We start from the raw sequence: 26,483 nt of genomic DNA on the forward strand, positions 1-26,483 counted from the left end.
AGTGTGCTCCCCACTGAGCAGCCAGAGGGATCCTTTCAGAGAAGGAGTCAAATGACGACTTGTGTGTTCCAAACTCTCCTCTGACTTCCCATCACACTAAAAACAGCAGCCAGAGGCCAGACCTCAGTCTGCCTGGCCCCGAGGGTGCCATCCCCGAGTCTGCACTCAGCGTCCTGTCTCATTTCACATTCAGGTCCACTCAGGGACTGTTTCCTGAAAGCCGTCCTCCCTACTCCAATTCTGTTTTCACAGCCCTGCTGCCAGTGCCCTGGTGGTGCTGACTGGCTGTTCATGCACCGGTGGAAGGGACGCCTGACTTACCGCCTCTGTCGCTGATTCAGGAAAGGCTTCTTATTTGAACATTGTGAGGTCCAGATGAGCAAATAGTGTGTGAATCCAGGAGAGCAAGGCTGGGCACGAATAAGCCCTGTGTGAACACTGCCCTTGTATAAGAACGTCTGCTCCCTGAAGGCAGAGCTGGGAGCTTAGCACCTGGCATCTAATAGTGCTTGGTGGAAATGCTGCCTGAATAGCAAGCTCTCTTTAAATTTTTTTTGAGGGAATAGTGGAACACAGGAATCTCTGAATTGAGGTTTTGGAGCTGATTCAGTGTGTCTTGATGGGAAGGTCTAGGACACGGTTGAGGCAGGAGAGGCCCAGGAGGGGGCTGTGCATTCTGAAAACCCGAAACCAGGAGTTGACAGCATCCTCTCTTTTGACGCCGAAGACCCTGAAATGAAGGCAGGAGAGAACCTGGGAGTCAACGTCTTCTTGGAAGAGCCCGGTGGTCACAGCGAGGGGGAGGGGAGTGGGCGATGTGGCCGCTGGGAGGAGTGAAGTGTGGAAAACCTGGGGAACGAGGGTCTCCCTCTCCCCGCTTTGGGCGACAGCATCTCGGAGCCGGCGATGCCTCCGGGGGGGGGGCGGGGAGGGTGTCGTCTGCGCCGCTCAGCTAGCCGTCGAGGACTCTCAGCCCCGCCCAGCTCCTCGTCTCAGCTGCCCAGTTCAGCATATGGTCAGCGGCTGGCCGGGAGCGACGCGGGAAGCGCGGAGGGCGCACACTCGCCGCTCTCGCGCAGCCGGGAGGACCCGGGGCCGCGGCGCGGTCCCCAGGGCGGGCGGCTGGCCGGGGCTAGGGGACGGGGCGGGGGCGGCCAGCTGGGGGCGGGGCGGGCGCGAGCCGGGCGGGCGGGGCGGGCGCGGATTGGCTTGGCGCCGCCACGTGACCGGCCCCATATAGGGCGTGGCGCGGGCGGCGGAGTCGGGTGCGGCGGCTGCCGGCTGGGTGAGGTCTGGTGCGGGTCCGGCGGCTCCGCGGCTGCTCCGCTAGAGCGCAGGGCGCACCTCGCGCCTTCCGATCCCCGCGGGGCCGCCGGGCCGGGGGATGCGCTCAGCGCCCGGGAGCCATGGTCCGCTTCGGGGACGAGCTGGGCGGCCGCTATGGGGGCCCCGGCGGCGGGGAGCGGGCGCGGGGCGGCGGGGCCGGCGTTGCGGGCGGCCCGGGCCCCGGGGGGCTGCAGCCGGGCCAGCGGGTCCTCTACAAGCAGTCGATCGCACAGCGCGCGCGGACCATGGCGCTGTACAACCCCATCCCGGTCAAGCAGAACTGCTTCACCGTCAACCGCTCGCTCTTCGTCTTCAGCGAGGACAACGTCGTCCGCAAATACGCCAAGCGCATCACCGAGTGGCCATATCCTGCCGGGCGCCGGGCCGGGTGGGGGCCCAGGGCCTCCCGAGGTCGCGGGGACGGGGACGGGGCGCGGCTTCCGGCGTCTGCGCCTCGCGGGGTCTGGTGGGGCGGCCTGGGCCGGGGGCCTGGGAGGGGGCCGGCCGCATGCTGCGCCCAGTGGCCATCTTCCCCGGGGCTGGAGGAGGGTGCGCTCTGGGGAGAGGCGCATCGGGTCGCTCGGCGAGGAGGGGGCGGGGCGGATTCCGGGCCCTCTCGGCGCGCCGCGTGTGCGTGCGTGTTTGTGTTTCTCTGTGTCTGTGTGTGGTCGTGGTGGCGGCGGCCGCGGGAGCGGGGTGGGCGCTGGGCGGAGCCCCCTGCCCCTGAGCTCGTCCCTTCTCTCCCTCGATGCCGGCGCAGAGCGCGTGGCCAGCCTGGAGGGCACCCGAGGGCGAATCGGTGTCCGTGTAGGTGTGAGCGCCGGGTGGAGGCGAGCCCGTGCGCGCGCCTGACTGCAGGTGCCTGAGTGTGTGAGGGCAGAGCGTGAACCCAGTGCTGCGCGTGCGTGCGCTCGGGACTCTCAGTACATGGGTGTTCACGTGCCTGTCTAGCTACATGTGGCTGCGTGTCTTTAGGTAGGAGTGTGCGCCTGCGCGGGGTCCTTCCGCCGCGCGCGGGGGGCTCACGGCCCCCTCCTTCGGGGAGCGGGCGTCGGGCGGAGCCGCGGAGGGAGCGCTGTCCGCGGTGCTGACGGCCGCGGGGACGTGCTGAGGGGCTGGGAGTCGGGCGGAGCCGCGAAGGGGGCGCTGTCCGCGGTGCTGACGGCCGCGGGGACGCGCTGAGGGGCCGGCGGCTGCCACTGCGGAGGCGGCCCTCGCGGCGCCCCGAGGATGGGGGAGGATGGGGGCGGGAAGGGTGGGGGGGGGGGGCTCCGGGCCCGGTCATTCTCAGCCCCTCTGGAGGCGGCCGGGCCCGGCTGCTGCACTGCGCGCTGCCGGTCTTGGCCTCCTCGCCTCTCCTCTTTGGCGCCTCCTGGCCAGTCCTTAACCCACGCACTCCGTTTGAGTACATGATTCTGGCCACCATCATCGCCAACTGTATCGTGCTGGCGCTGGAGCAGCACCTCCCAGACGGAGACAAGACGCCCATGTCTGAGCGGCTGGTGAGTGCTGTGGCGGCGGGGCCTGAGGGCGGGGCGTGCGGTGGCGGCAGCTTGTCTGATTCCGCGACTCTTCAGGACCCGTGAAGGGGCGGCTCCCTCGGACTGGGTAGTCTGGGAAGCTAACACTTCCCTCAAGGGTCAGGAGGAATGGGGCAGCCCGCCCAGCCCCTGCTGCGGGCCGGTGGCTCGAGGGAGCCCATTTTAGCCAGCAGCTGCTCTGCCCAGTGACACTAGCTCTCCCTACACCTAAGAAGCTAAGAGCTGATGCTGGCACGGGAGAGGGGCCTTCACGGTGGCCCAGGGTCTGGAATGCCGGGCTGCCCCTTTCCCTCCAGGGCTGTGGTGGGCTTTGGCCCAGGTGCAGCCCTGGTTATCTCCCTCTCTGGCTCTGCCTGGGACTCCTTCCCTGTGGGGCCTTTGCTTCCCATGGGATGCACTCCTTCCCAGGCTCTCTTCCCAAACATCCCCAAACATAGTTCTCATCTGCTCCTACCAGGAGCTCCCAGACCCCGTGTTTCCCCTGTTGAAGCACTGAGCCCACACGAACCAGAGTGCTAGGTCAGGACATCTGGAGGCAAGAGGCAGGGTGCTGCTTGAGGAGGCAAGCCCCATTCTGAAGGTGAGGCTACGTCTCCTAGCCCCCAGCATCCCAGCTGCCCTGGCCCCTCTGACCGGGCTTGATGTGGGCTCACTGGGGCCTGAGAGACTGAGCTTCAGAGCAGAGAGAAGGAAAAGCACACGCAGGGGCTGGAGGGGGAGCCTGGGGCCCGGCTGGAGAGTGCTGCAGTCCTGGGGTCCCCAAAGAAGGAGACACTCCAGAGGCTGAACCCTTTTCTCCACATTCTGGTGAGCGACTGCTCTTCCATACGTCTTTCCTTTACTTCAGCAGAGATAAGCATCGATGAAGCAGAGCCTGTTCTGTGCTCGGCTTTGGCCTTGAACTTCAGGCCAAGGGGCAAAGCAGAGGAGACAGAGTAGGCTGCCCTGGGATTGCTCTACTTTGGGTGGGCACCTCGAGAAGGCAAAGAAGTGACAGCCAGGGTGGTCAGCCAAGAGATGGGGGTTCTTGGGTCGGTTGTTTCTCCAGGCACAAGAATGGCTGAGGGGTTTCATTCGTGGGTTTGCAGGGGGAGGGTTGTGAAGGGCATCCTGACAGAGTGGAGGGTGGTCCCCGTGGGTGACTCCTGCCCAGACATGGAGCTGGACCGGCTCACTCGCCCTCTTTGTGCCCCAGGTTCCTGCCGGTGGGGGGCCCCTGACCTGCTGTGGGCTTGGTGGTGGTGCCCATTCTGAAAGCTGGAGAAGAGGGTGAAAGTCAGAGGAAACTGGGGTTTCTGGTAGGGAGCCTCGAATGCCAGGCCACAGGGCGTGGCAGGGGTGGGGCCAGAGGGAAGCAGGCTGGGGGTGGCAGGGGCAGGGAGGCCTGTGAACGGCAGTTGGGCTCGGGCCCTCCCCCGGGGAGCAGACTTGAGTGGGCCAGCGAGCATCCAGCCTCACACGTGAGGGACAGTTTGCTTTGTGGTAATGGGGTCTGTGCACTTGTAAGGGTTGGGGGTTGAGCAGAATGTGCTCACCCCGGCAAGGCCTGGCGGCCCTGAGATGGATGGAGGCTGAACACAGAGGGCCTGAGGAGCAGGCGCAGTGGTGGTCCAAGATCAGGTCTGGAGGCTGGTGTTGCTGCCAGAGGCTGAGAGGGCCTTCGTGGTGCAGAGGTGCCTGCCTTGGGGTGGGGCCTCCACAGCTCCGCCTCCCACCCACCCGTCAACTTCCCACGTGGCCTTTAGCTGGAGCCCCCAGCTCGCAGTCTCATCCCTCCCCCGAGCCAGCCCTTGCCGAGTGTAGTCAGGGGTGGGGCTGGGGGCAAGGGGTCTGGGAAGGGGCCCCACCCCATTTCCTCGTGTTGGCCGGCTCTTCTCCCGCAAGCCCAGAGTTTCTCTGAACATGTTTGCTGGGGCCCCATGTTTATTCAGGGTAGGTGGTCGGCAGCCTCTTCTCTTGAGGAAAGGGGACCCTCTGACTAAACCAGACCAGAAGCGTTGGGGAGGGAATATCCTCGTGAGTCAGCATCAGGGTGGTGAGATGGGGGAGCTGGGCTATGGTGGGCGATCTATTGCCTGGTCCCTGGGGGCAGCAGCCTCTGCTGCACGCTGCTACCAGCAGCCATGGGCCAGGAGGCCAGGCTGAGGGTTCCCCAGGTCGGACATGAGAGCCCTGGAGGCCAGGCTCCTTGGGGGAGGAGGGCGCAGGCAGCCCCACAGGAGTCAGCCTGGCTCTCCCCGCCCGGGCCCGGAGGCCAGCCCTCTCCCTGGCCGAGCAGCCTCTGGGTGGCAGGTCCCACCGTCCTGAGAGCAGGACCTGCCTGCCTCCTCTTTGTCCCCTTCTGGGTCCGTGGTCTGCGCTCAGGCTGTTGCCCTTGCTGGCCCTCCTCCTGCAGTGCCCACTTGGTCCAGCTCATGGGGTCACCTGCACAGAGGCTCTGCCTGCCCCCCGCCCCCAGCGTGTGATGTCCCAGTGCTCCCCAAGTCCCCACAGCCCGTCCTCATGTGCTCGGCACCAGGCGGGCCTGGGCCGTTGGGGTTCTGTGCCCCCCTGTCCCAGTTCTGCTCTCTGTCGTCTCCACCCGGAACTCCTGTCCCCATCACCCAGCTGGATGCCTTGCCCTCCAGAGGCTCCCTGAGGCCCGCCGTGCTTGCTTGCCCCAGAACGTGCTTGTTTTGAATATCCAGCAGGTGTGTACTGAGTGAGCAAGTGGGTCCTGGGCTGTGCTCCAGGGAGCTGGGCGTGGTCCCTGCTGTGGTTCCAGCCCAGGGTGGGACCCAGGTCACTTCTGGCTGGAGTCTGGCTCTGCCTCTGACAAGCTGCGAGTCTGTGGCCCAGTTCTTGGCCTCTCTGCGCCTCAGCTCCCCCTCGGATGGGGGGATAGCAGTGCCCAGTGCCTGTGGGATGGTATAAGAGGGTTGCCCTGGCGATTGCAGGAAGCCCTCGCGTGTTGTTATTGACACTATTGCTCACTCTGCGGCAGGGTGTCGGGGGAGGGAGCCCCTCCTCACGTGACTGGGTGTCACTGGCCTTGGGGACGGGGCCACCTGTGCCTTGGGGGCGCCTGGCAGAGAGCACCGAGGCCCGTGCTGAAAGGACCGTCGGGGGTGTCGTGGCAGGGCTGGGGGGCCTTGCTGGCCGCGTCTGGGCGGCGGTGACTTTGCTTTGTGCTTCTAGGACGACACCGAGCCCTACTTCATCGGCATCTTCTGCTTCGAGGCTGGGATCAAGATCGTCGCGCTGGGCTTTGCCTTGCACAAAGGCTCCTATCTGCGGAACGGCTGGAACGTCATGGACTTCGTGGTGGTCCTCACGGGGTAGGTGCTGGCCTGGGTGCCCTGTGCATGGAGCGGGTTTGGGCAGCAGTGTCCACACCGGGGGCCGGTGCCTCTCGGTGGTCCTCACGGGGTAGGTGCTGGCCTGGGTGCCCTGTGCATGGAGCGGGTTTGGGCAGCAGTGTCCACACCGGGGGCCGGTGCCTCTCGGTGGTCCTCCACGGGGTAGGTGCTGGCCTGGGTGCCCTGTGCATGGAGCGGGTTTGGGCAGCAGTGTCCACACTGGGGGCCGGTGCTTCTCGGTGGTCCTCACGGGTGGGTGCTGGTGGACAGGCATTGTTCTTCCCCGGGAAGAGCCTGGCTGTGATCTTGGCTGAGGGGCCGTCGAGGAGATTAGTCCTCGGCCGAGCTTGCTTGCAGAGCTGCTGGTGCTGGGTCAGGTCCGCAGGGCAGGAAGGGCACTGGGCCTGATTTTGTAAGTCCTGGGCTGCAGCCTGGCCTCTTTCGCCCCGTGACCTGGGGGCACACGTGTGTGTCCGAGTCTCCTGCCTGAAGCGTTCGTGGACACGTGCTTCTGGTGCTGTGCTTTGGTGAGGCTGTGTCTCTGTAGTCACAGCTTCTGGTTCCAGGAAGGTGCTTAATCAGTGTCCCATCCCCCACTTTCCTTCTCAAATAGACTCTAATAGTTAGCAGCTTGTGTTTCCCAAGCAATCCAGGAGATCCAGAAAGTCACCTGAGGCTGGGCCGGGGAGGGGGAGGAGAGTGGGCAGAAAGCCTCCTCATCACAGGGCCCCCAGCCTTCAGGGCCTCAGTCTCTCCACCTGCCTGATGGTATTCAGGGCTTCTGCCCTGTTCTGAGGTTGAGCTGCCATTGCCCCGGCTCTGGGCTGCCCTCCACCTCTGGCTGGGGTGGGGGTAAGTGCCTGGAGTTTGCTCCAGAAACCTGTTTGCACAGCCCAGGTCCCAGAGGCCCCTCCCCAGGGACTGCAGCCGCTCCTCCTGGAGCCTTGTGGTCCCAGGGAGGCTTGGAGCCCCACTGTGGCCCAGAACTCTCCTTCCAAGGGACAGGTAGCTGTGGCCAGGGCTCCTGTGCTACTTGTCAGAGTAAACAGACTTGGCTGCATGGCCGCTGGGCTCCCAGTAAGACCCTCGGTGCAAGCCCCCTCAGTCCCCTGCCCCATCCCCGGAGGCCAGCTCTCGGTCTGCTTGGGGTGCTGCTGGTGGCAGCAGCGGTGGCATGCCCAGCACAGGCCGGAATCGAGGTGCCTCGCTTTCAGAGGGTCTCTCCCTGGAGATTGCCGAGGGGCCGGTGGGCCTCATGCCTCAGCTCCCCTCCTGGTCTTTGCGCCTGTGGCACCAGCCTGTCACCAGCTCTGATCAGATGGGCGCTATCGAGACTGGGTACAATAGGCTGGGCGACTTCCTAATCTGTTCCATTTTTCCTAGTGACCAAGGAGGGAAGGGGGCAGGGAGCCTTTTGTTGGCAGGCGTGCCATCCTGCCATGTGGTGCTCACCATCCACACCGGTCTGCTGCCTGAGGGCAGGCGGCCGCAGGGGCTTGTCCAGAGAGCCCTCTGAGGTCCCACTGATGGGGCGTGGTGGCAAGTGTGGGCCCTTGGAGGGCAGGGTACGCCTTGTAGTCCACTGGGCACTGTGTGGGCTGTCGACAAATGTTACGGGCTGTTTACGTCTCTCTCCTTCTAGACCCGTGTCCCTGAGGATGTGAACGTCTTATTTTTTAGAGTGTCCCCAGAGCGTAGCTCGGGGCGGGCCCCCAGGAGGGTCAGGGAATGTCTGCTGAATTAATGGGCTACTGAAACTCGGGTGCTCTGTGCTTGAGCCACCTGGGAGCTGGTGAGGGTGGTCGGACCGGCCTCTGGGGATGCTGTCCATGGTGCTATTTGGGCTGCTGGGAGCATGGCAGGGAGGTCTGCACCAACCCTTTGGCAGGACCCCTGAGTCTTCCAACAAACATATCCTGATTCCAGGTTCAGGGAGCCTGGTCCCCCCATGAGGGCTGGGAGACCTCCAAGGGCAGCTGCTTTCTCTTGCCTGTCCTCTCTCCTGGGCACAGGAGAGAATAGGATGGCTCACCTTCTGGAGCCCCAGCTGGGGGATCCCAAGGGTCCCAAGACCGTAACTGTGCCCCCAGCCTGGGCTTGGAGATGCTGGCCTCAGTCCATCTGTTTCTCCATCTCTCTCACTTTCACGTGCGCCCCATCCCTCCCCGCCCTCCCTGTGTCTCTGTCTCCCCTTCTTTCTCTCTCTCTCTCTCTCCTTTTCTTAATCTCTTGGCCTTTGTCTCCCCATTTCTGAGCTTCTCTGTGTCTCTGCTCTTTTATCTCGTCTTCATCTTCTCTATTTCTTTGCCTCTCGATGTGTCTCCTTTTCAGGAGTTTTGCTTTCTCTCTCTTACCCTTCCTTTGCCTTTCTCTTTCTGTTTGTTCTGTGCTTCTTGTTTGGGTCGTGAAGTCTCTGCTCTCACTGTGAGAGGAGGGCTGGGAGCTGGCACCGACGGTTTCCAGGCTCCCTCTCTCTGCGCCTTGTCAGCAGGGATTGTTCTGGGCTGGGAGGGAAGCCCCCAGGTGGGGAAGGTGGTCTGTGTGCCATGGGGGCTCACATGTTGCCCAGAGTTGTGTGGGGGAGCTGCTCTCTGCTCTTGTTTGCAGCACCTGGGGACTGGCGATGTGTGCACACGTGTGTGCATAGGTGCGCGCGCGCGTACAAGTGTGTATGCATGCGTGCACACATATATGCCTGCACTGTGTGTATGCACACACATGCATATGTGCACACGTGTGTAGCAGCACACACGTGCGTCTGTCCACGCATGCACGTGCAGATGCATACATGCATTTACATGTGCACATGGGTGCGTGCATCTGTCCACACATGTGCACACACACGTGCACACACGTACGTATGTGTACACGCATGCACCGGAGCCCCCACGTGTATGTGTGTGTGTGCACAGCTGTGTGTGCACACTTGTGTACATATGTGTATGTGTGGTGCATGATAGAAGGGGCCCTTGTCTGTTTTGGGGGGAGTGCTGGGCCTGGGGAATCCAGAGAAGAGCCTGACCCTGCTGAGCTGAGGAGCCTGTGGGTAGCCATGGGGGCATTGCTCCTCGTTACTTTCTTGTTTTTAATTGGGGTTTACTTAATTGGCACTCAGAGGGCTGGAAGCCCCATGGTGAACAGGGAAGGCCATGTTGCCTGGTGAAGCCTGACTTGTCCCCGAGGCCAACAGGGCTTGCTTCTGCTTCTGGGGCTGGCATGCGGGCGTGGGAGGTGCCCTGGATCAGCCTGTGGCCCTACCCTGTGTTGAGGAAGCTTCTTAACCTCATACACTCGCCTGTAAACTGTGCCTGGGCACACCCTTGGCTTTGCTGGGGGAGAGCGATGCAGCCCCCAGTCCTGCCCACGGAGCGGGGCAGGGGCTGTCCTGGCTGAAGTCCCCTGTCTGCACATTTCCGGCCACTTGAGCTGCCCTCGTCTGCTGCTGCCCCGCCCACTGGTCATCCCTTGATTGCTGTTTATTCAGAGTTGGAGCTGAGGACACAGCAGTGAGCAAGACCCCCCGGTCCCTGCTCTGCGGGCTGTGTTCTCAGAGGACCTGGTCTCCCTGGCCCTTCTGTTTCCTCTAGGTGCCCAGAGGCTCAGCAAGGGCAGAGGGCACAGACTCGTGGCCACATCGTGGGGCCTGGAGGCGGGTGTGCTGTGGAGACCACGCCTCCCTGACAGTACAGGCTTCACGTTCCCATGTAGGAAAGGGGTTGGGGAGAACGCAGCATGGTCTGGCCGGCTGCGGCTTGGGGTCGGCTCCGTAGTGAGGGGCTGCACCCTCTATTTGTGTGGTCAGAGGCCACGGCTGACGGTGTCAGTACCAGAACACAGGTGACAGCTCGAGATAAGACAGGACCCCCAGCGGCGGGGGCTGGAGAAGGCGCTGTCCGTGGGTGAGCCTGGGGACTCAGAGCTGGTAGGTGGGGGCTGGCCAGTGAGGTGGCTGGGGTTGGTGTTTTAGGGAGGAGGGGCATGTCCTTCTCGAGCAGGGGTGCAGGGAGGGTGGGCCGCCGAGTGCAGCGGCAGGCAGCCTGCAGGTGAAGGGTCCTCGCGGATGGCCTGCACGGAGGCTCCTGCAGGCCCGGAGGGCCGTGGTGGGCACCCAGGGCAGCTCTTCCGCCTTTGGGGGAGTTTTTCAGCAAAGCCGGGCAGAGAACTGGGCAGTGGTGGGAGGGAGGGGAGGGGCAGAAGGTTCTGTCAGGCAGGGGCCGCAGCATGGCCCTGGAGCAGGACGGCGGCGGTGCAGCTGGAGTGCCGGAGCGACGTCTGGGTGGACGAGGGCAGCCGGGGTCCACGCTCACCTCTCTGGGACTGCAGCCGGGACCCTGGAGTCCACGCTCACCTCTCTGGGACTGCAGCACACCAGAGGTGGAGCCCAGTGCGTGTGCTGGGTTGTCAGATGAGAAAGCAGGGATGGGCCGAGAGTGCTCTGCATGCCTGTCAGCTGAGCCTGGCATGGGAAACAGGTGGTGTGCGATGGAGGGATGGGCTGGCAGGCAGAGTGAGTGAGGACGCCGCAGCACGGCCTCTCGCCTTCTCCTGGGCTCCCCTGGCTGGTCGCCTTCCCTTCTCTTCACGTCGACCCTCTGGCTGGCTGCCCACCCCCTCGTTCGTGTGGAAGGTGTCTGTCGAGCGCCCCGGTTGCTGGGGACACAGCAGCGGACCTTGAGCTGCATCTCCCGGGGACACAGGCGACAAGCAGCCTGTCCGTGTGGGTGTGAAGTGCAGTGACGAGCAGGAAGCTGGGTGGTGGGGGTGAAGTTCCCCTTCGTGCGGTTCAGGGAAGGTCCGTAAGAAGGACCTTGAGCGGAGCAGCAGGTGGGAGGGGTTCAGGGCGTCCTGAACCTGGGAGGGGACAGGGGACAAAGATGCCGGGAGGCCGTGGGGGCCGCACGGGGCTCTGGGTGCAGGGACTGACCTGGGTGGGGTGCTGACGGTGGGGAGCAGTGCCCAGGAGGAAGTGGTGGGCTGGGGCAGGGCTGGGCTGTGGGGGGCACTGCCGCTCGGCTGTCTTCAGGACACTTGCTGGCACCCTGCGTGCGGCACCCATGCGGCCTGCCTGTCCTGACTGCTGCCGAGCCCACCCCTGCACCTTTGCACTCCCTATCCCCCAGGGAGCCCCGAGACCAGCCTTTGGTCCCGAGGGGTTGATTGCAGCTGGGAATCGGGGCAGGGTCCTCTCAGACCATGAAGACTTGGGCCCAGAGTCCCCTAACAGTTATGGCCCAGCCTGGAGCTTCCCTTGAGGGGAGGAGAGGTCTGTTCCAGCTCTGGCAGGTATCTCCCTGCGGACAGTTCTAACCACAGCATCTCATTTTACTCCAAATTAAGCTGGGATTTCTTTCCAGGACATGTAATTAGAAGTCAGGGTCTCCTATCGCTGGCCTGAGCTTCCTGCGTTGCCTAGGGAGGGACGTCTGTGTCCACGCCCTGCCCTGCCTCCCGAGCACCTGGGCTAGGCTGGGGCCGCTGCCAGAGGGCATGGGAATGTGGTCCCAGGAGGCCGGGCCCTGGGGGATACTGCCCTGGGCAAGGAGGGGTCCAGCAGGTGAGGGCCAAGGTGAGCAGTGAGCCTGTGCCCACGTGTGGGAGCCAAGGGCACTGTGCCTAGCCCCAAGTGCCCAGTGACACTGGGTCTGGAGGCGGACTGACCTCGGCTCATGACCTCAGACTCTAGAGCTCATGTTTGGGGCTGGAGCCGCCTGTGTGGGCTCTTCCTCTGTCCCGTGATGTGGTCCTACAGGCGGGGTCTCTGATGCCTGCTCAGGTTGGGGTTTGCTGGGCCTTCTCTTCTATCCGCACCTGAGGCTGGGAATTGCTGGGACAGGGGAGGGGCCTGAGTTCTGACCAGTGGTCCCTGGAGCGGCAGAGGGAGGCTGTTGGGGATCCCATCTTTAAACTCTCCCCAGGCAGCATCCCTGAGGCATCGCTGATAATTCAGAACAGGCTTGGCCGCTGTGTCTGCCTGGCTCCCAGGTGCCTGCCTCCTGCCAGTGGCCCCAGTGGGCTGCCAGCCCCGTGCTGGCAGCAGAGGCAGGGGTAGGGGGCTCCCTGCCTCCCTCCGTCCGCACCCCCGCCGCTGGGTGTCCGCTGAGGGCGGCTCACTCCACCGCTCGCCTCTCAGTATCTCTTCTCCTGGCTCCCCTCCCCCTTCTTCCTACGCTTTAGGGCTCTTCACCCCCTCCTGGAGGGCTGTGGGGAGCCAGAGCCAGGCCCTTCCTGACTGCTGCCTGCAGATGGTACCCCGTGCGCTGAAGGGGAGCCCCCTCCACCCAGCTCTAAGGGCCTGGTGACCCTGGCAGGACAGGGGCTGCAGGCTGCCGGCCTCGGGCCCGGAGCTCCGCTGTGCTGCACTGCAGGGTCCTGGGTGCTGGGCCCCGGGGTGGTTGCAGCTGGTGCCAGCAGCATGCTGAGCCCGGCATGCCTCTGTAGAGGCGTGGTCGTGTCCAGCTCTTTGCAACCCCATGGACTGTAGCCTGCCAGGCTCCTCTGTCCTTGAAATTCTCCAAGCAGGAATACTGGAGTGGGTTGCCATTTCCTTCTCGGGGGATCTTCCCGACCCAGGGATTGAACCTGGGTCTCCTGCACTGCAGGCAGACGCTTTGCCATCTGAGCCGCCAGGGAGGCCCGCCCTCTGCAGAGGTGGCAGGAAGCAGCTGCTCATCTATCCAGGTATCCTGTGCCTGGTGTGCGTGCAGAGGTCACGGGAGGTCAAGTTCATGCCTGGTGGGAGTGGGAGCGTTTGCCTGTGGCCAGTGGATATTCCTGCAGCTGTTCAGGCGGGTGGGGCAGCTGGGCCCTGGCCTCTGCCTTCCTGTTCACCTCCAGGAGCCTCCCCTCACCCCATTTCACGCTGGCGAGCCCAGAGCTGCAAATTCATAGGCGGTGAGAAGGGCTGCTAATGGAGCCAACGCCAGTCCCAGTCCCTGGGCTGGGAAAGGCCGGAGAGCAGGTCCTCCTTGGCTGAGCGGTGGGGGGCTGCTGGGAGGGGCCGCTTCCTCCCCTGCCACGGCCCGTCTGAGTAACACAGACCTGGAACCTGCGGACGCCCCGCAGGCCGCCTGTGCAGGCCCCCGGGTGTCCTGTCTTCACCCGGCTGGCCGCCCCACCGTGCCCCACTTTCTGCAGGTCTCAGCCCCTCCGGGGAGCCCCTCTCGGAGCCCTCGTCACGCCAGCTGGTGGCTCCCTCTCTGCTCCCGGAGTATCAGAGCCCATGCACCTGGGGCTGCTGCTTTCGGTGGGATGGGATGTGGGTCTGTGTTTCTCTGCCTGGCGGCCTCTCTGCCCTGCTCTTGTCCCAGGGGCTTCCCTCCTGGCCGGCTCCACAGATGGACTTTCCCCGGCAGAACCTGCCCTTTAGCTTGGGCGCCGCACAGATGCCTGAGACGGGGGTCAGGGGCCGAAACAGCAGGTGTTCACTGTCTCACTTTGGAGGCTGGATGTCCAAGATCAAGGTGCCCACAGGGTTGCCTTGGGTAAGGAGTCTTCCTGCCGGTAGGCGGCTGCCTCCCCACTGTGTCTTCCCGGGCTGCTTCTCTGTGTGTGCAGACACAGGTCTCTGTGTCTCTTCCTGTTCTGTTAAATTAATCCTTTCAATTAAAGCCCATCCTTAGGACCTGGCTTAACCATTTACCTCCCAAGAATCCCATCTCCAGATACAGTCCCACTGGGAGTCAGAGCTTCAACAGAAGAATCTGGGGGGACACAGGTTAGTCTGCAACAGGCTGAGCTCAGACTCCAGGCTCCTCTGATGAGCCTTGGTGCCCCAGTTCCCAGTGTGCACCGGGGGTTGCGGGACTGAAATCCAGCAGGGGAGCGGGAACCTCCCTCGGCCCCCATGGGCGCAGGTGGCACGTGACTGGTCCCAGGCGTCCGCGGGGCTGCCAGTCTGGGTCTGCGGTGTCTGTGGTGTGCTGGGCCCAGGTGAGTTGTCTGTAGGTCCTTTCTCGCGCCTCGTGGTTGGTCACCAGCCTCTGGGGTCTGTCTGGCGGCGGGGACTGTGGACTGAGGTGGCTGAAGGCAGGGCCGCCCACTCCCCTGGACCCTCTGTAGGCTGGACTGGGGCAGGGGCTGGGTGAGGGCGCTGCTGAGCCCATGGGGGCTCAGAGGGTGTCCTGGGTGTCATGCAGCCTCCTGTCTGAGGGTGGGCATCCCCGAGGGGGCCTCCAGCACCACCCGCCCTCTCTGCCTGCGGCCCCTCCCCACACCTGCTGCCTGGGACCCTGGTTCTGCGAGTGCTGTGTGGGGGCAGGGAACGGGCAGGAAGCGAGAGCGTCCTTCTCGCCATCTCCTGATCAGTCCTGGGGCTTGGTGTTTCCACTGTCCAGCCCTGCAGCACAGTGACGCAGGGGCGCAGCCTGGGCACGAGCGAGACCCCGGTGTGGCCAGGGTCTCGTTGCCATGAGGTGGCTCCTTCCGTGGGGTGAGGCCCCTGGGGCGGTGCGCTCATTCCTGTGCTTCTTTGGGTCCCTGGTCTGGCAAGTGGGCAACGTGGGTGCAGAGCCCTCTGGTGAAACACCAAGCAGGTGGGGCTAGAAGGGCAAGCAGACCAGGAGGGGAGAACGGAAGCTCAAGGCTGGCTCTTCCATGAAGTCTCCTAGGTATTGGCTGCTCTTCTAATGTGATCGTCCCATGACCTTCCTGAGCTGGATACTACTGTTAACATCCCCTTGTAAAAAATGAAATGTCTTGTCTTGAGCTCATCACAGGTTTGCAGTATGCACAGAGGGTGCTGAGGGTGCGTAGCGTGACCCCACAACCGGAGTGTGACCCCGGCACAGTGAAGACACAGAAACTCCATCCCCAGCAGGACCCGCCCTGTCGCCCTCCTGTGCCTGCTTCCACTGCCTCCCGCCTCACTGCCCCTTAATCCCTGACGAGCGTGATGCAGCACCCGTGTCCATCGCCTTGTCGCTTCGCGAGCATTGAGCACTGGTTAATGGAACCGTGCCTTTGGGGCTGGCTCTGCTCACCAGGGTGGCTCTCTGAGGCTGGCGGAGCCACACTGTCGCACACGTCTGCACTTTGGTCCTCTTTACTGCCCATTGTCTCCCTGACTGTCACCTGCTGGAGGACACGAGATTTGTTCCCAGTTTTCGAAATGTCAGCCACAAGACTGCTCTGCACGTCTGTGCGCAGGTTTTGTGTGAAGAGAGTTTCCTGGATGAGCGCCTAGGAGTGCGGTTACGGGCCACACTGCAGCGCATGTCTGGTGGTTTAGGATCTTAACAGACTGCTATCCGGAGTGTCTGTGTCTGTTGACATGCTTCTACATTCCCGCCAGCAGTGTACGAATGATCTGGTTTCTCCATCTCCTTACCAGCATTTGCTGTTGTCACCGTTTCTTATTTTAGCTATTCTGGTGGGTATGCAGTGATATATCATGGTGGTTTTGATTTGCATTCCCCTAATGGCCATTGATAGGAGAAGGCAATGGCACCCCACTCCAGTACTCTTGCCTGGAGAATCCCATGGGCGGAGGAGCCTGGTAGGCTGCAGTCCATGGAGTCGCTAGGAGTCGGACACGACTGAGCGACTTCACTTTCGCTTTTCACTTTCATGCATTGGAGAGGGGAATGGCAACCCACTCCAGTGTTCTTGCCTGGAGAATCCCGGGGACGGGGGAGCTTGGTGGGCTGCTGTCTATGGGGTTGCACAGAGTTGGACACGACTGAAGCGACTTAGCAGCAACAGCAGCAATGGCCACTGATATTGGACATCTTTTCATGGGCTTGTCTGCCACCTGTATCTCCATTTTGGTGAAATGTCTGTTCAGGTTCTAATTGGATTGTTAGATGCTAGTTGATCTCCTCCCAATCTGTAGTTAACTGTTTTTCATCCTTGTGACGGGGACTTTTGCAGAGCAGAAGCTTTAAATCATAATGAAGTCCAGTTAATCAGTTTTCCCTTTTATAGAGAGGGCTTGTGGTTTTGAGTCTAAGAACTCTTTGCCAGACCTACGTCATGAAGATTTTCTCCTACTTTTTTTTCCATGAAAGTTTTGTGATTCTATATTTTACATGTCAGTCTGGGATCTGTTCTTGAGTGAGTGTTTGTTTCAGGAGTGAGGCTGCTTTCAGTTGAGATTCTTTTTTGTTAGTTTTCTGCCTGCAGGTAGGTATCCAGGTGCTCCGGTGCCACTTGTTGAAAAGGCTGTGAAGTGTCTCCACCACTGACGTGTTCTCTTCCTCGGTCAGAAGTCAGCTGGCCGTGAGCATATGGGTCTGCTTCTGTTCCATCGATCTGTGTCCATCTCTCTACCAGATTTACACTGTATTGATTACCAGAACTATTTAAGTCTCAAAACTGGGCAGACTCATTCCCCCCACTTTATTCTTTTAAAAAAACTGTTGTGGCTATTCCAGTTTCTTTGTTTCCATATAAATTTTGGAATAATCTTGTCAGTATATATACAAAATCTTCATAGGAGTTGTATAGAATCGGTTTGTTAATTTGCAGAGAATTAGTGTCTTTACTGTGTTGAGTCTTCCAGTCTGTGGACACGGCATGTCTCTTTGTTCACGTGGACCTTACTGGTTTCTTCCCTCTGCATTTCGCCGTTTTTGGGATTCAAGAGCTCTGCATGTTTTGTCAGATTTACATCTAAAAGTTGTCTTTTATTTCTATGTGTGTACAAATGGTGTAATACTTAAAATTTCAGCATTCAAATGTCCACTGCTATTGCTACGTAGAAAAGCAATACGCTTTTTAATGTTATATTTGTCTTTATTTCTGCAACTGCTGAATGCACTTGTTAGTTTCAGGAGATTTCTTTTAAGGGTTCTCTGGAGTTGTCTGTGTGGACAAGTGTGCCATTTGCAAGCGGAACGGTCTTTCTTCTTCCCGCCTTCTCGTCCCTTTTCCCTCTTACTGCATCAGCTAGGGCTCCTAGCGCTACGCTGAGGGAGAGTGTGGGCACCTTTGCCTCGCTTCCGGGGAGGAAGCATCCATACCCCTCCCGTGAAGCACCGTGTCTGCTGTAGGGTTCTGTTTCCGCTCGTTCAGCTGGTAAAGAATTCGCCTGCAGTGCAGGAGACCTCAGTTCGATCCCTGGGTCGGGAAGGTCTGCTAGAGAAAGGATAGGCTATCCACTCCAGGATTCTGGCCTGGAGAATTCCACAGACTACAGTCCATGGGGTTGCAAAGAGCTGGACGCAGCTGAGCGGCTTTCACTTTCACTTTGCTGTAGGGTTTTGTAGATGCTGTTTATTAAGCTGAGGTAGTTCTTCTCTATTCCTTTTTTTCTGAGAGTTTTTGTCATGAATCAGCTTTCCTCTTGTCAACGTCTGCTGCTGCTGCTGCTAAGTCGCTTCAGTGGTGTCTGACTCTGTGCGACCCCTTAGACGGCAGCCCACCAGGCTCCCCCGTCCCCGGGATTCTCCAGGCAAGAGCGCTGGAGTGGGCTGCCGTCTCCTTCTCCACTTGTCAATGTCAGACTTTATCAAATGTTCTTTCTACCTTGATATGCTCACGTGATCTTTTCTTCCTCTGCCTGTTAATATGGCGAATTACAGTGATAGATTTTTGAGCGTTGAACCAGACTTACTTTCTGGAGTGAACATGGTCACGGTGTGTAAGCCCTTCTGTATTCTGCTGGATTGCGTTTGCTAATACTTTTTAAGGCTGTCTGCATCTGTATTCATGAAGCTGTTGACCTGTCGGTTCCTTTTTTGCTTTGTTTGGCTGTTTTTTTGGGTAGTCTCTGTATGGCTTTGATATCAGGATAATACAGGCTTCCAAAAATGGATTTGGAAGTGTTTCTTCCCCATTCTATTTTCTGGAAGCCATTGTGTGAAAGTGCTGTGAATTCTTCTTTAAATATTTGGTAGAATTCTGCAGTGAATCCAGCTGGCCTAGAGATTTGTCTTTAGGGAGTTTAAATCTTATGGATTCAATTTCCTTAATAGTTACAGGGATATTTGAATTGTCTATTTCCTGTTGGGTAAGTTGAGGTAGTTTGTATTTTTTTGAGGACACGGTCCATTAAGTCTAAATTGTCGAAACTGTGTGTGTAGAGTTGCTCACTGTGGCCGCTTATCATTCTCATACGTGCAGCATCTCTAGTGACAGCCATGTGTCATCTCTTACGTTGGTAGCTTGTGTCTCCTCTCTCAGCCTCTCTCTCTTTTGGGAGGTTTGGGTTAGTCTTGCTAGGAGTTTGTCAGTTTTATTGATCCTTTCAAGGAAATAACTCTTAGTTTCAATAATTAAATTTTTTTTCAATTTTACTATTTTCTGCCCTTATTTTTATTACTTTCTGCATTCTGTTTGCTCTGAGTTTGTATCGCTCTTCTTTTTCTCCGTTCTGGTGGTGGGCTGAGGTCAGTGGTCCGAGGCGTCTCCCTCTCCTCGTGTGTGCGCGCGGTGTATTAGGGGCGCCTCTCAGCACGCTTGAGCTGTGTCTCACACATTTCAGTATGTTTCATTTTCAGTTTAATTCAGCTTCATGTGTTCTTAAACTTTCTCTAGACTTCTCTTTGATCTATAGATTGTTCAGAAATGTGTTATTTATTTTCTAAATGTTTGGAAATATTCCAGTATCTTTCTGTTACTGATTTCTAGCCTGATTCCATGTGGTCAGAGAACACACTCTGTATGATTTTGAGCATTTTAAACTTGGTAAGGTTTATATTGGGCTCAAGATGTGGTCTGTCTTTGTTTATGTTTCATGGGCACTCGGCAAGAGCATGGTTTTGGCTGTTCTTGTGTGGCCTGCTCCATAAATGTGGATCAGACTCTGTTGAAGGTGTTAATGGGCCTTCTGTGCCCTCGCCGGCCCTCTGTCTGACTGCTCTGTCAGTTGGCAGGGTGGGTGCTGAGGCCTCCGCTCATAGACTGCGCTTGTCTGTTCTCCTTACGTCGCCATGGTCTCACTTCACGCATGTTGTGGCCCCACTGTTGAGTATATACAGGCACACATCAGCTATTGAGCTTCACTTTATTGCAGACAGTGCAGTTTTTAAAACTGAAGGCTTGTGGTAGCTCTGCGTTGAGCAGGTCTGTTAGCACCGTTCTTTCCAAAAGCGTCGGCTCTCTGTGCCTCTCTGCCACGTTTCTTCCATTTGGGGATATTTCAGACCCTCCCAAAAGATTATGGCTTGTGGGAGGCTCCTCTCCTTTCCCCTTGCCTGCGATTCTGATCGGCTTTTACAGCCCTGGGGGCCCCTCCTCCCCGGCCTCCGGCTCCGTCTCTGGGCCTGAGGGCTTTTCCCTACGTTCCCTCTCTTCTACCGTTGAGCCCATCCTCTTAGCTTTTCACAGTGGCTACGGTAGTTTTCAGTTATAAAATTTCCATTTAATTCTTCTCTGTTTTGTTCAGGAAACTTTCTTCTGTCTGTTTGTTTCAAGCATGTCAGTGGCTGTTTGTGGAGAGGCTGTCATAACTGCTACAAAATCTTTGCAGAAAATGTTAGGGCCTCTGTTATCTCAAGTGTCAGGGTCTATGGTTGCCATCTTTCATTCCGTTTGAAGTCTTCCTGGCTTTTTGATGAATGAGATGTGATTGAAACCTGGACATCTCCACATGGTTTTCTGAGACTCTGGTTCTTATTAACCCTGTTTTAGCTGGGTCTCTGATCCTTCTCAGTGAGGAGACAGGGTTTTCTGCTGTGTCACTTCTTCGTGGAGTAGAAGTTCAGGTTCCCCGCCCAACCATCATTGGCAGGGCCCCTCATCTTTACAGGGAGGAGGGGACACTCTTACTTTACCGATTGGACACTGAGAGAAGCTCAGACGTTTTGCAGGAACCAGTGCAGATTCCAGACTAAGCCCAAGTCCAGGCTCGTAACCACCAGCCACCCTGACCCTTAGGGGCGCAGGAGGCGTACTGTCGACCCTGAAATAAGGGTCTGATGGCAGCGGTGCGAAGGCACCCACTCCCAGGTGTCCATGGCTGCAGTGGGTGAGGCCTCCCTGGCCAGAGCTTTGCTGCAGGTGAGAAAAGTAGCAGGCCTCTTTCACGCTGGACAGAGCCCTTCAGCCAGTCCAAGGGCGCAGTGCCCACATGGGCCGCGTCCAGACGGGCGGTGGTCAGCCAGTGCCCACGTGGGCCGCGTCCAGACGGGCGGTGGTCAGCCAGTGCCCACGTGGGCCGCGTCCAGACGGGCGGTGGTCAGCCAGTGCCCACGTGGGCCGCGTCCAGACGGGCGGTGGTCAGCCAGTGCCCACGTGGGCCGCGTCCAGACGGGCGGTGGTCAGCCAGTGCCCACGTGGGCCGCGTCCAGACGGGCGGTGGTCAGCCAGTGCCCACGTGGGCCGCGTCCAGACGGGCGGTGGTCAGGAGGGACTGGAAAGCTTCTCTCCAGTGGTCACCCACCATGCCTCAAAGAAGCTGGGGGCCTGGAGCCCCTGGTGTCCGCTCTGTGTGGCCCCTATCTGCCCTCTGGCCCTAGAGGAGGGGTGGGAGGGGGTGAGAACATTCGGCTGGACTTTCCTGTACTTTGGGCACGCCCCAGCTCCTCCTCTTCCTGGGTCGGGAGCCTGGACACTTGGATGTGCCGTCTGAACCTCAGTTTCTTCCTCTGTGTGATGGGACTACTGGTGCTGACCTCCGAGTGTCCTTGGTATGAGGTAGACAGCTGTGATGTTTCTATTTGAGTGAGCTGTGAATGTCGTGCTCTCTGGCTTGGGGGCCTGCACCTGCCAGGGCTGACCCTTCTTCAGCCTGGCCCGGAGTCTCTAGGCTTTGGAGCAGGCTCAGGGCCATTAGTGCAGGGCCCTGCGCTCTATGCGCAGCCCAGGATGGGGCTGGAGTGGGGAGCATGGCGGAGGCTGAGGCACCTTTGCCTGAGACCAGGAGGCTGTATCCATGGCAACTGCCTCAGCCTCCTGGGCAGGAATCAGCATCTGGAAAGTCAGTGACAAAGAAGTTCCTGGAGATGGTGCTGCCCTTGCCACATGTCTGCCCATAGCTCTGTGTCTCCCTGGGCATGGGCCTGACCTGGAGACTGTGTGCCCGCCCAGGGTGAGCCAGGGCTGGGGCAAGCAGGTGCAAGCCTCCCTCAATGCGCTCCTGGCCTTTCCCTGGAGCCCCACCCCACCCCTCCCCCATGACAGCAGTAACAATTCCAAGGAGGCCGCATGCCAGACCCTTCTGGCTGAGTTGTCCAAACTGCTATGTTTTGAGAGTCAGAGGGATGTCCATAGCAATTGTGTGGGGTGGGCAGTCCAGGAGTCTCTGCTCTCTTTGTCAGACTTGATGGACTGGGGGCCTCAGGGAGGGCTCCCAGCTTGGCTTGTGGAGGGGCAGAGGTGACCCCCCATCATACAGCGGATGTGGAAAGGCAGGGTGACCCAACACAGGCAATACGGCGAATATGCAGCTTCAAAGACCCAGCTGGGCACCTCAGAATCTGGGCTGGCGGTGCTTGGGTCAGGGTCCGGCCCCGGGCCACCACTGCAGCTAGTGGCCCCAGGTTTCTCCCTGGCGGGGAGCCCCTGCCTCGGGTGCCTGGGAGGGGCCCCCGGGTGGGGACTGGCTGGAGTGTCTGCACCACGTGTCTCTGGTCCCTGCTGATCACCCACGGTCCAGGCTCCACGGTGATCACGGTCCAGTGTGTCCGTGGCTCCTGCCGTCCACACCGGCTGCTTGTGTGCCTGTGGGGCTGTGTGTCTGAGCGTGTGCCTCACGCCTGTGTGTGCCCAAGTCCACTCTGTGTCTCCGTGCCCTGCCGTTCCGTGTGCAGGGACGTGGGCCTGGGGCTTGGGCTGCAGGGGCCACGAGCTGGCCAGCGTGTGCTCAGGGGCCCGAGGCTCGGCGCCGCCACTGAGCGGCCCTTTGCATCTGGCTCCTTTCACGTAGTGCAGTATTTCTAAGGCTCACCCAGGGATCAGTTCATCTGTTCCTTTAACGCTATTTCACAAACACATGAGGTCTGATGTGTTATTTGTGGTCAACACCCAGGCTTCACTGTCACTGAACACAAAGATGGTGGTGTGGCCGTTGTTCGGTCACTAAGTCGTGTCTGACTCTTTGTGACCCCGTGGACCGCAGCACGCCAGTCTTGCCTGCCCTTCACTGTCTCCAGGAGCTTTGCTCAAACTCATGTCCATTGAGTTGGTGATGCCATCCAACCACCTCATCCTCTCTCACCCCCTTCTCCTCCTGCCCTCAATCTTTCCCAGCACCAGGGTCTTTTCCAATGAGTCGGCTGTTTGCATCAGGTGGCCAAAATATCGGAGCTTCAGCCTCAGCATCAGTCCTTCCAGTGAATATCCCAGGTTGATTTCCTTTAGGGCTGCTGGCTTGATCTCCTTGCTGTCCAGGAGACTCTCAAAGAGTCTTCTCCAGCGCACTTCCAAAGCATCAGTTCTTCGGCACTCAGCCTTCTTTATGGTCCAACAGTGTGATGTTGGTCTTTCAGCTTAGGTTTCTTTCTTTTTCTGATTATTTCAGTGGGGCAGATTCCCAGAGTGGACTAATTGACATGTTTAAGCATCTTATGGCGTTTTACTTTGCAGGTTGTTTGCAGTGTGATGCGTTAGTTTGCCTCCCTACTGTGTGTGTGTATTAGTTGATTGGTCGTGGCTGACTCTGTGCTCCATGGACTGAGCCGGCCAGGCTCCTCTGTCCATGGAGTTCTCCAGGCAGGAACACCGGAGTGGGTTGCCATGCCCTCCTCCAACATCCCTACCAATTCTATTTAAATTTGACGTCTATGCTGCCACTGCTCGGCGCTGTGTTTCCAGCCCTCTTGATGGTGGACTGGGGGCAAGGCCTTGCCTCGCTGCTGTCTCGCCTTTTGCTCCCGTGACTGACGGTTTGGACGTGTCTGCACGCTGCTGCTTCGTGTCTCCTTTCATGAGTTCCGTGTGTGGATTCTTTGCTGCTTCGTTTTGGAAGCTTCGGGGCTTCTTCACTAACACCGAGCATGCGTCTCCTACCCGGAGCCTTGCTGGGTGTGACCCGGAAGGAAGGCCTCCAGCTCCAAGCCAGTCCTGCTCCCCTCCCGCAGGCTGACCTCCTGTCTTGCTCTCCAGCATCCAGAGCCTCAGGCTTTGGGAATCACAGGCACCCAGAAAACGCATACTGAATACAAAGATGTATGCTATAATCACCCTTCTGTCACTGTTGTCAATATATCATTTTTAATTAAAGTGCCTCAAAGTTATTTTATTATCTTAAACAATTTCAGTGTAGGGTACACATTCTTCTTTGCCATGTAAATGAAAATATTGATTTTCTCACTTGAAAATGCTCCTATCGGAAAGAATAAAAATGGCCCATAGGCCCACCACCGCCCTGAGATAACCACTGCTAATGTCTTGAGCTTTGTCATTCTGAGCCTTTTCTGTGCGTAGGCCTGTGAGTACACGGCTGGTGTCCTGCCCTGGGGGCACGGGGTGCTCTGCTGCCTCACGGGCAGCCTGGCTCGTGCAGGGCAGCACGAGGCCGCCGGGGCCGTCTGTGTGCCCTGACAGCTGAGGGTGCACAGAAGACGTGGGGCCGGCCAGTCATCTCCCTCTCGTTGACGGTTTAAGTTATTTCAAAGTTTGCTTTTATAGAAAAGACCAAAAAGCTTATACATCTGTGCCATACCTCTGACTGTTTCCTTTAGACAAATGCTTAGAAGATGGGTGACCGGTTCATTTCCTCTGGATAACTTTCCCGTCATCTGGTTGTGCGCCCTTTTGCACGAACTGAAGTGCTCTTGCGTCTTACCTATGCTGCTTCTGTTTGGGTTTGAACCCATCTGGCCTGTGGTCCAGGAGTTGAGCTCAAAGTAATATCTCAGTGTCTCATGAAACAGGACCTTCTCTCTTTTCTTTTCTGAATATTTATTTAATATTTTGCCTATTTAATTTTCTAGATAATTTCAAAATCATGTTATTAAAGTCCGAAGAATTCTTTTGGGAGGTTGCTTCAATTATCGAGAATCTGAGTTGATTTGTGGAGAACCAGGTTTTAAAAGCCCGCATTCTGTCCGTCTATCCAGGAGTAGCGTGTGTCTTAGTCTGTGTCCAGCTCCTGGCAAGTGCGGTCCTGCAGTCTCCCTAGTGTAGGCCATTCACGGTTTGGAGTTGCTCCTCGTGGTTTGTGTGTGAGTCCTTGAGGGTGAGGAGCTCTGCTTCATTAGGTTCTGACCAGTCCTGTTGCTGCCGCACCTGCTCTGGGGGGTTTGTGCTCTTGTCCTAGCCCTGGGCTTGGTCCCTACGGTTTGCTGAGGGGAGCTGAGCTGGTCTCTGTTTGCTGATGGATGGTGGGCTTACAGCCAGGTCTTGATTTTCTTCGGCCTGGATTTCTCACTCTGATGGCGGTGTCTGCAGATCGCTTTTCTGTGCCTGTGTTTTTCTTCTTTCCTAGAATTGGTCTGTGCTGCATTTTTCTTTCAAGGCTTTGTGTTACTTTCTGTCTAGAGGTTGGGGGTGGGGAGTGGGATCTGTGAACCTGCAGGAAGGGGTTCAGGGAGACGCTCCTGCCCAGCATCCGCCCAGCGCGAGTGTGCGTCAGAGTCGCCGCAGGGTTTCCTGCGGTCTCCGTGCCGGGCCCACCCCCTGAGGTCCCGCGGCCCAGAGCTCACCCCCGACGTCTCCCAGGGGTGCTGACCGTGCGGTCCTGGGGCCTGGCTCTCTCTCTATACACAGCTTATTTTATTCAGATGTTTTAAATTGGAGTACAGCTGCTTTGCAATGTTGTGTTGGTTCCTGCGTTATCAGCCACACATATGCATTGATCCCGTCTTCCTTGTTCTTCCTTCTCATTTAGGTCACCTTCGAGAAACTGCTCTCAACCAACTTCCTGGGAGTTTTGTCCGTGTCTTCCAGAAATAATCAGTTTATCTGTTCTTTTCTTTATGTCTTATTCACATTCTGTTATGTTAGCCAGAACTCTTGAAATAAGATTCAGTGAGATTTATGGCAATGATTCTTATTTTATTATCTGACTTAAAAGGAAATCCTCCATGATACACGAGGGTTTTTTGGTACTCTTGAGAGTGGATTTTATGCATAGAGAACTTTTAATTTCGAAAAATCAGGATTCTATTTGTTAAAGTGATGAATCCAAAATTGCAATTCTTTTAAAGAAAATTTAGGTTCAATTTGTGACAAAATGGGTGAATCTTGAAAGCATTATGTGAAGTGAAATGAATCAGACAGAGAAAGACAAATACTGTACTTATATGTGGAATCTAAAAACAAACACACCCCAAACTTATAGAAAAAGAGGTCATATTTGTGGTTCTCAGAATGAGGGAGGTGGGGCAGGGGAATTGGAGTTGTTATTGTTGTAAAGTACAGGTTATGAGACAGATAAACAGTTACAGGTATGAGATAAATAAGGCCTGGGGAGTTGATGTACAGAGTGGTGACCTTGGCTCACATGAGTATATGATCTGTAAGAAAGCTGTGATCACTCACCTAAGGCCAGACATCCTGGAATGTGAAGTTAAGTGGGCCTTAGGAAGCATTGCTATGGACAAAGCTAGTGGAGGTGATGGAATTCCAGTTGAGCTATTTCAAATCCTAAAAGATGATGCTGTGAAAGTGCTGCACTCAATATGCCAGCAAATGTGGAAAACTCAGCAATGGCCACAGGACTGGAAAAGGTCAGTTTTCATTCCAATCCCAAAGAAAGGCAATGCCAAAGAATGCTCAAACTACTGCACAATTGCACTCATCTCACATGCTAGTAAAGTAATGCTCAAAATTCTCCAAGCCAGGCTTCAGCAATACGTGAAGCTGGTTTTAGAAAAGGCAGAGGAACCAGAGATCAAATTGCCAACATCCACTGGATCATGGAAAAAGCGAGAGAGTTCCAGAAAAACATCTATTTCTGCTTTATTGACTATGCCAAAGCCTTTGACTGTGTGGATCACAATAAACTGTGGGAAATTCTTCAAGAGATGGGAATACCAGACCACCTGACCTGCCTCTTGAGAAATCTGTATGCAGGTCAGGAAGCAACAGTTAGAACTGGACATGGAACAACAGACTGGTTCCAAATAGGAAAAGGAGTACGTCAAGGCTGTATATTGTCACCCTGCTTATTTAACTGCTATGCAGAGTACATCAGGAGAAACGCTGGACTGGAAGAAACACAAGCTGGAATCAAGATTGCTGGGAGAAATATCAATAACCTCAGATATGCAGGTGACACCACCCTTATGGCAGAAAGTGAAGAGAAACTGAAAAGCCTCTTGATGAAAGTGAAAGAGGAGAGCGAAAATTTGGCCTAAAGCTCAGCATTCAGAAAACGAAGATCATGGCATCCGGTCCCATCACTTCATGGGAAATAGATGGGGAAACAGTGGAAACAGTGTCAGACTTTATTTTT

At 57.7% G+C, this 26,483-nt stretch overlaps 1 protein-coding gene across 1 annotated transcript in view; it reads left to right on the top strand.

Annotated features, from left to right (window-relative positions):
• Nucleotides 1–1,406: 1,406 nt before the first annotated feature.
• The window catches only part of CACNA1B (calcium voltage-gated channel subunit alpha1 B), a 204,997-nt gene continuing 179,920 nt past the window's right edge, over nucleotides 1,407–26,483 (top strand). The window contains exons 1-3 of the mRNA XM_052647676.1: nucleotides 1,407–1,690; nucleotides 2,723–2,828; nucleotides 6,045–6,184. Coding sequence (XP_052503636.1) covers nucleotides 1,407–1,690; nucleotides 2,723–2,828; nucleotides 6,045–6,184 — 530 coding nt within the window. The remainder of the gene's footprint in view (nucleotides 1,691–2,722; nucleotides 2,829–6,044; nucleotides 6,185–26,483) is intronic.

The sequence above is a fragment of the Budorcas taxicolor genome, chromosome 11, assembly GCF_023091745.1.
Source record: "Budorcas taxicolor isolate Tak-1 chromosome 11, Takin1.1, whole genome shotgun sequence".
In the NCBI taxonomy this organism is placed as follows: domain Eukaryota; kingdom Metazoa; phylum Chordata; class Mammalia; order Artiodactyla; family Bovidae; genus Budorcas; species Budorcas taxicolor.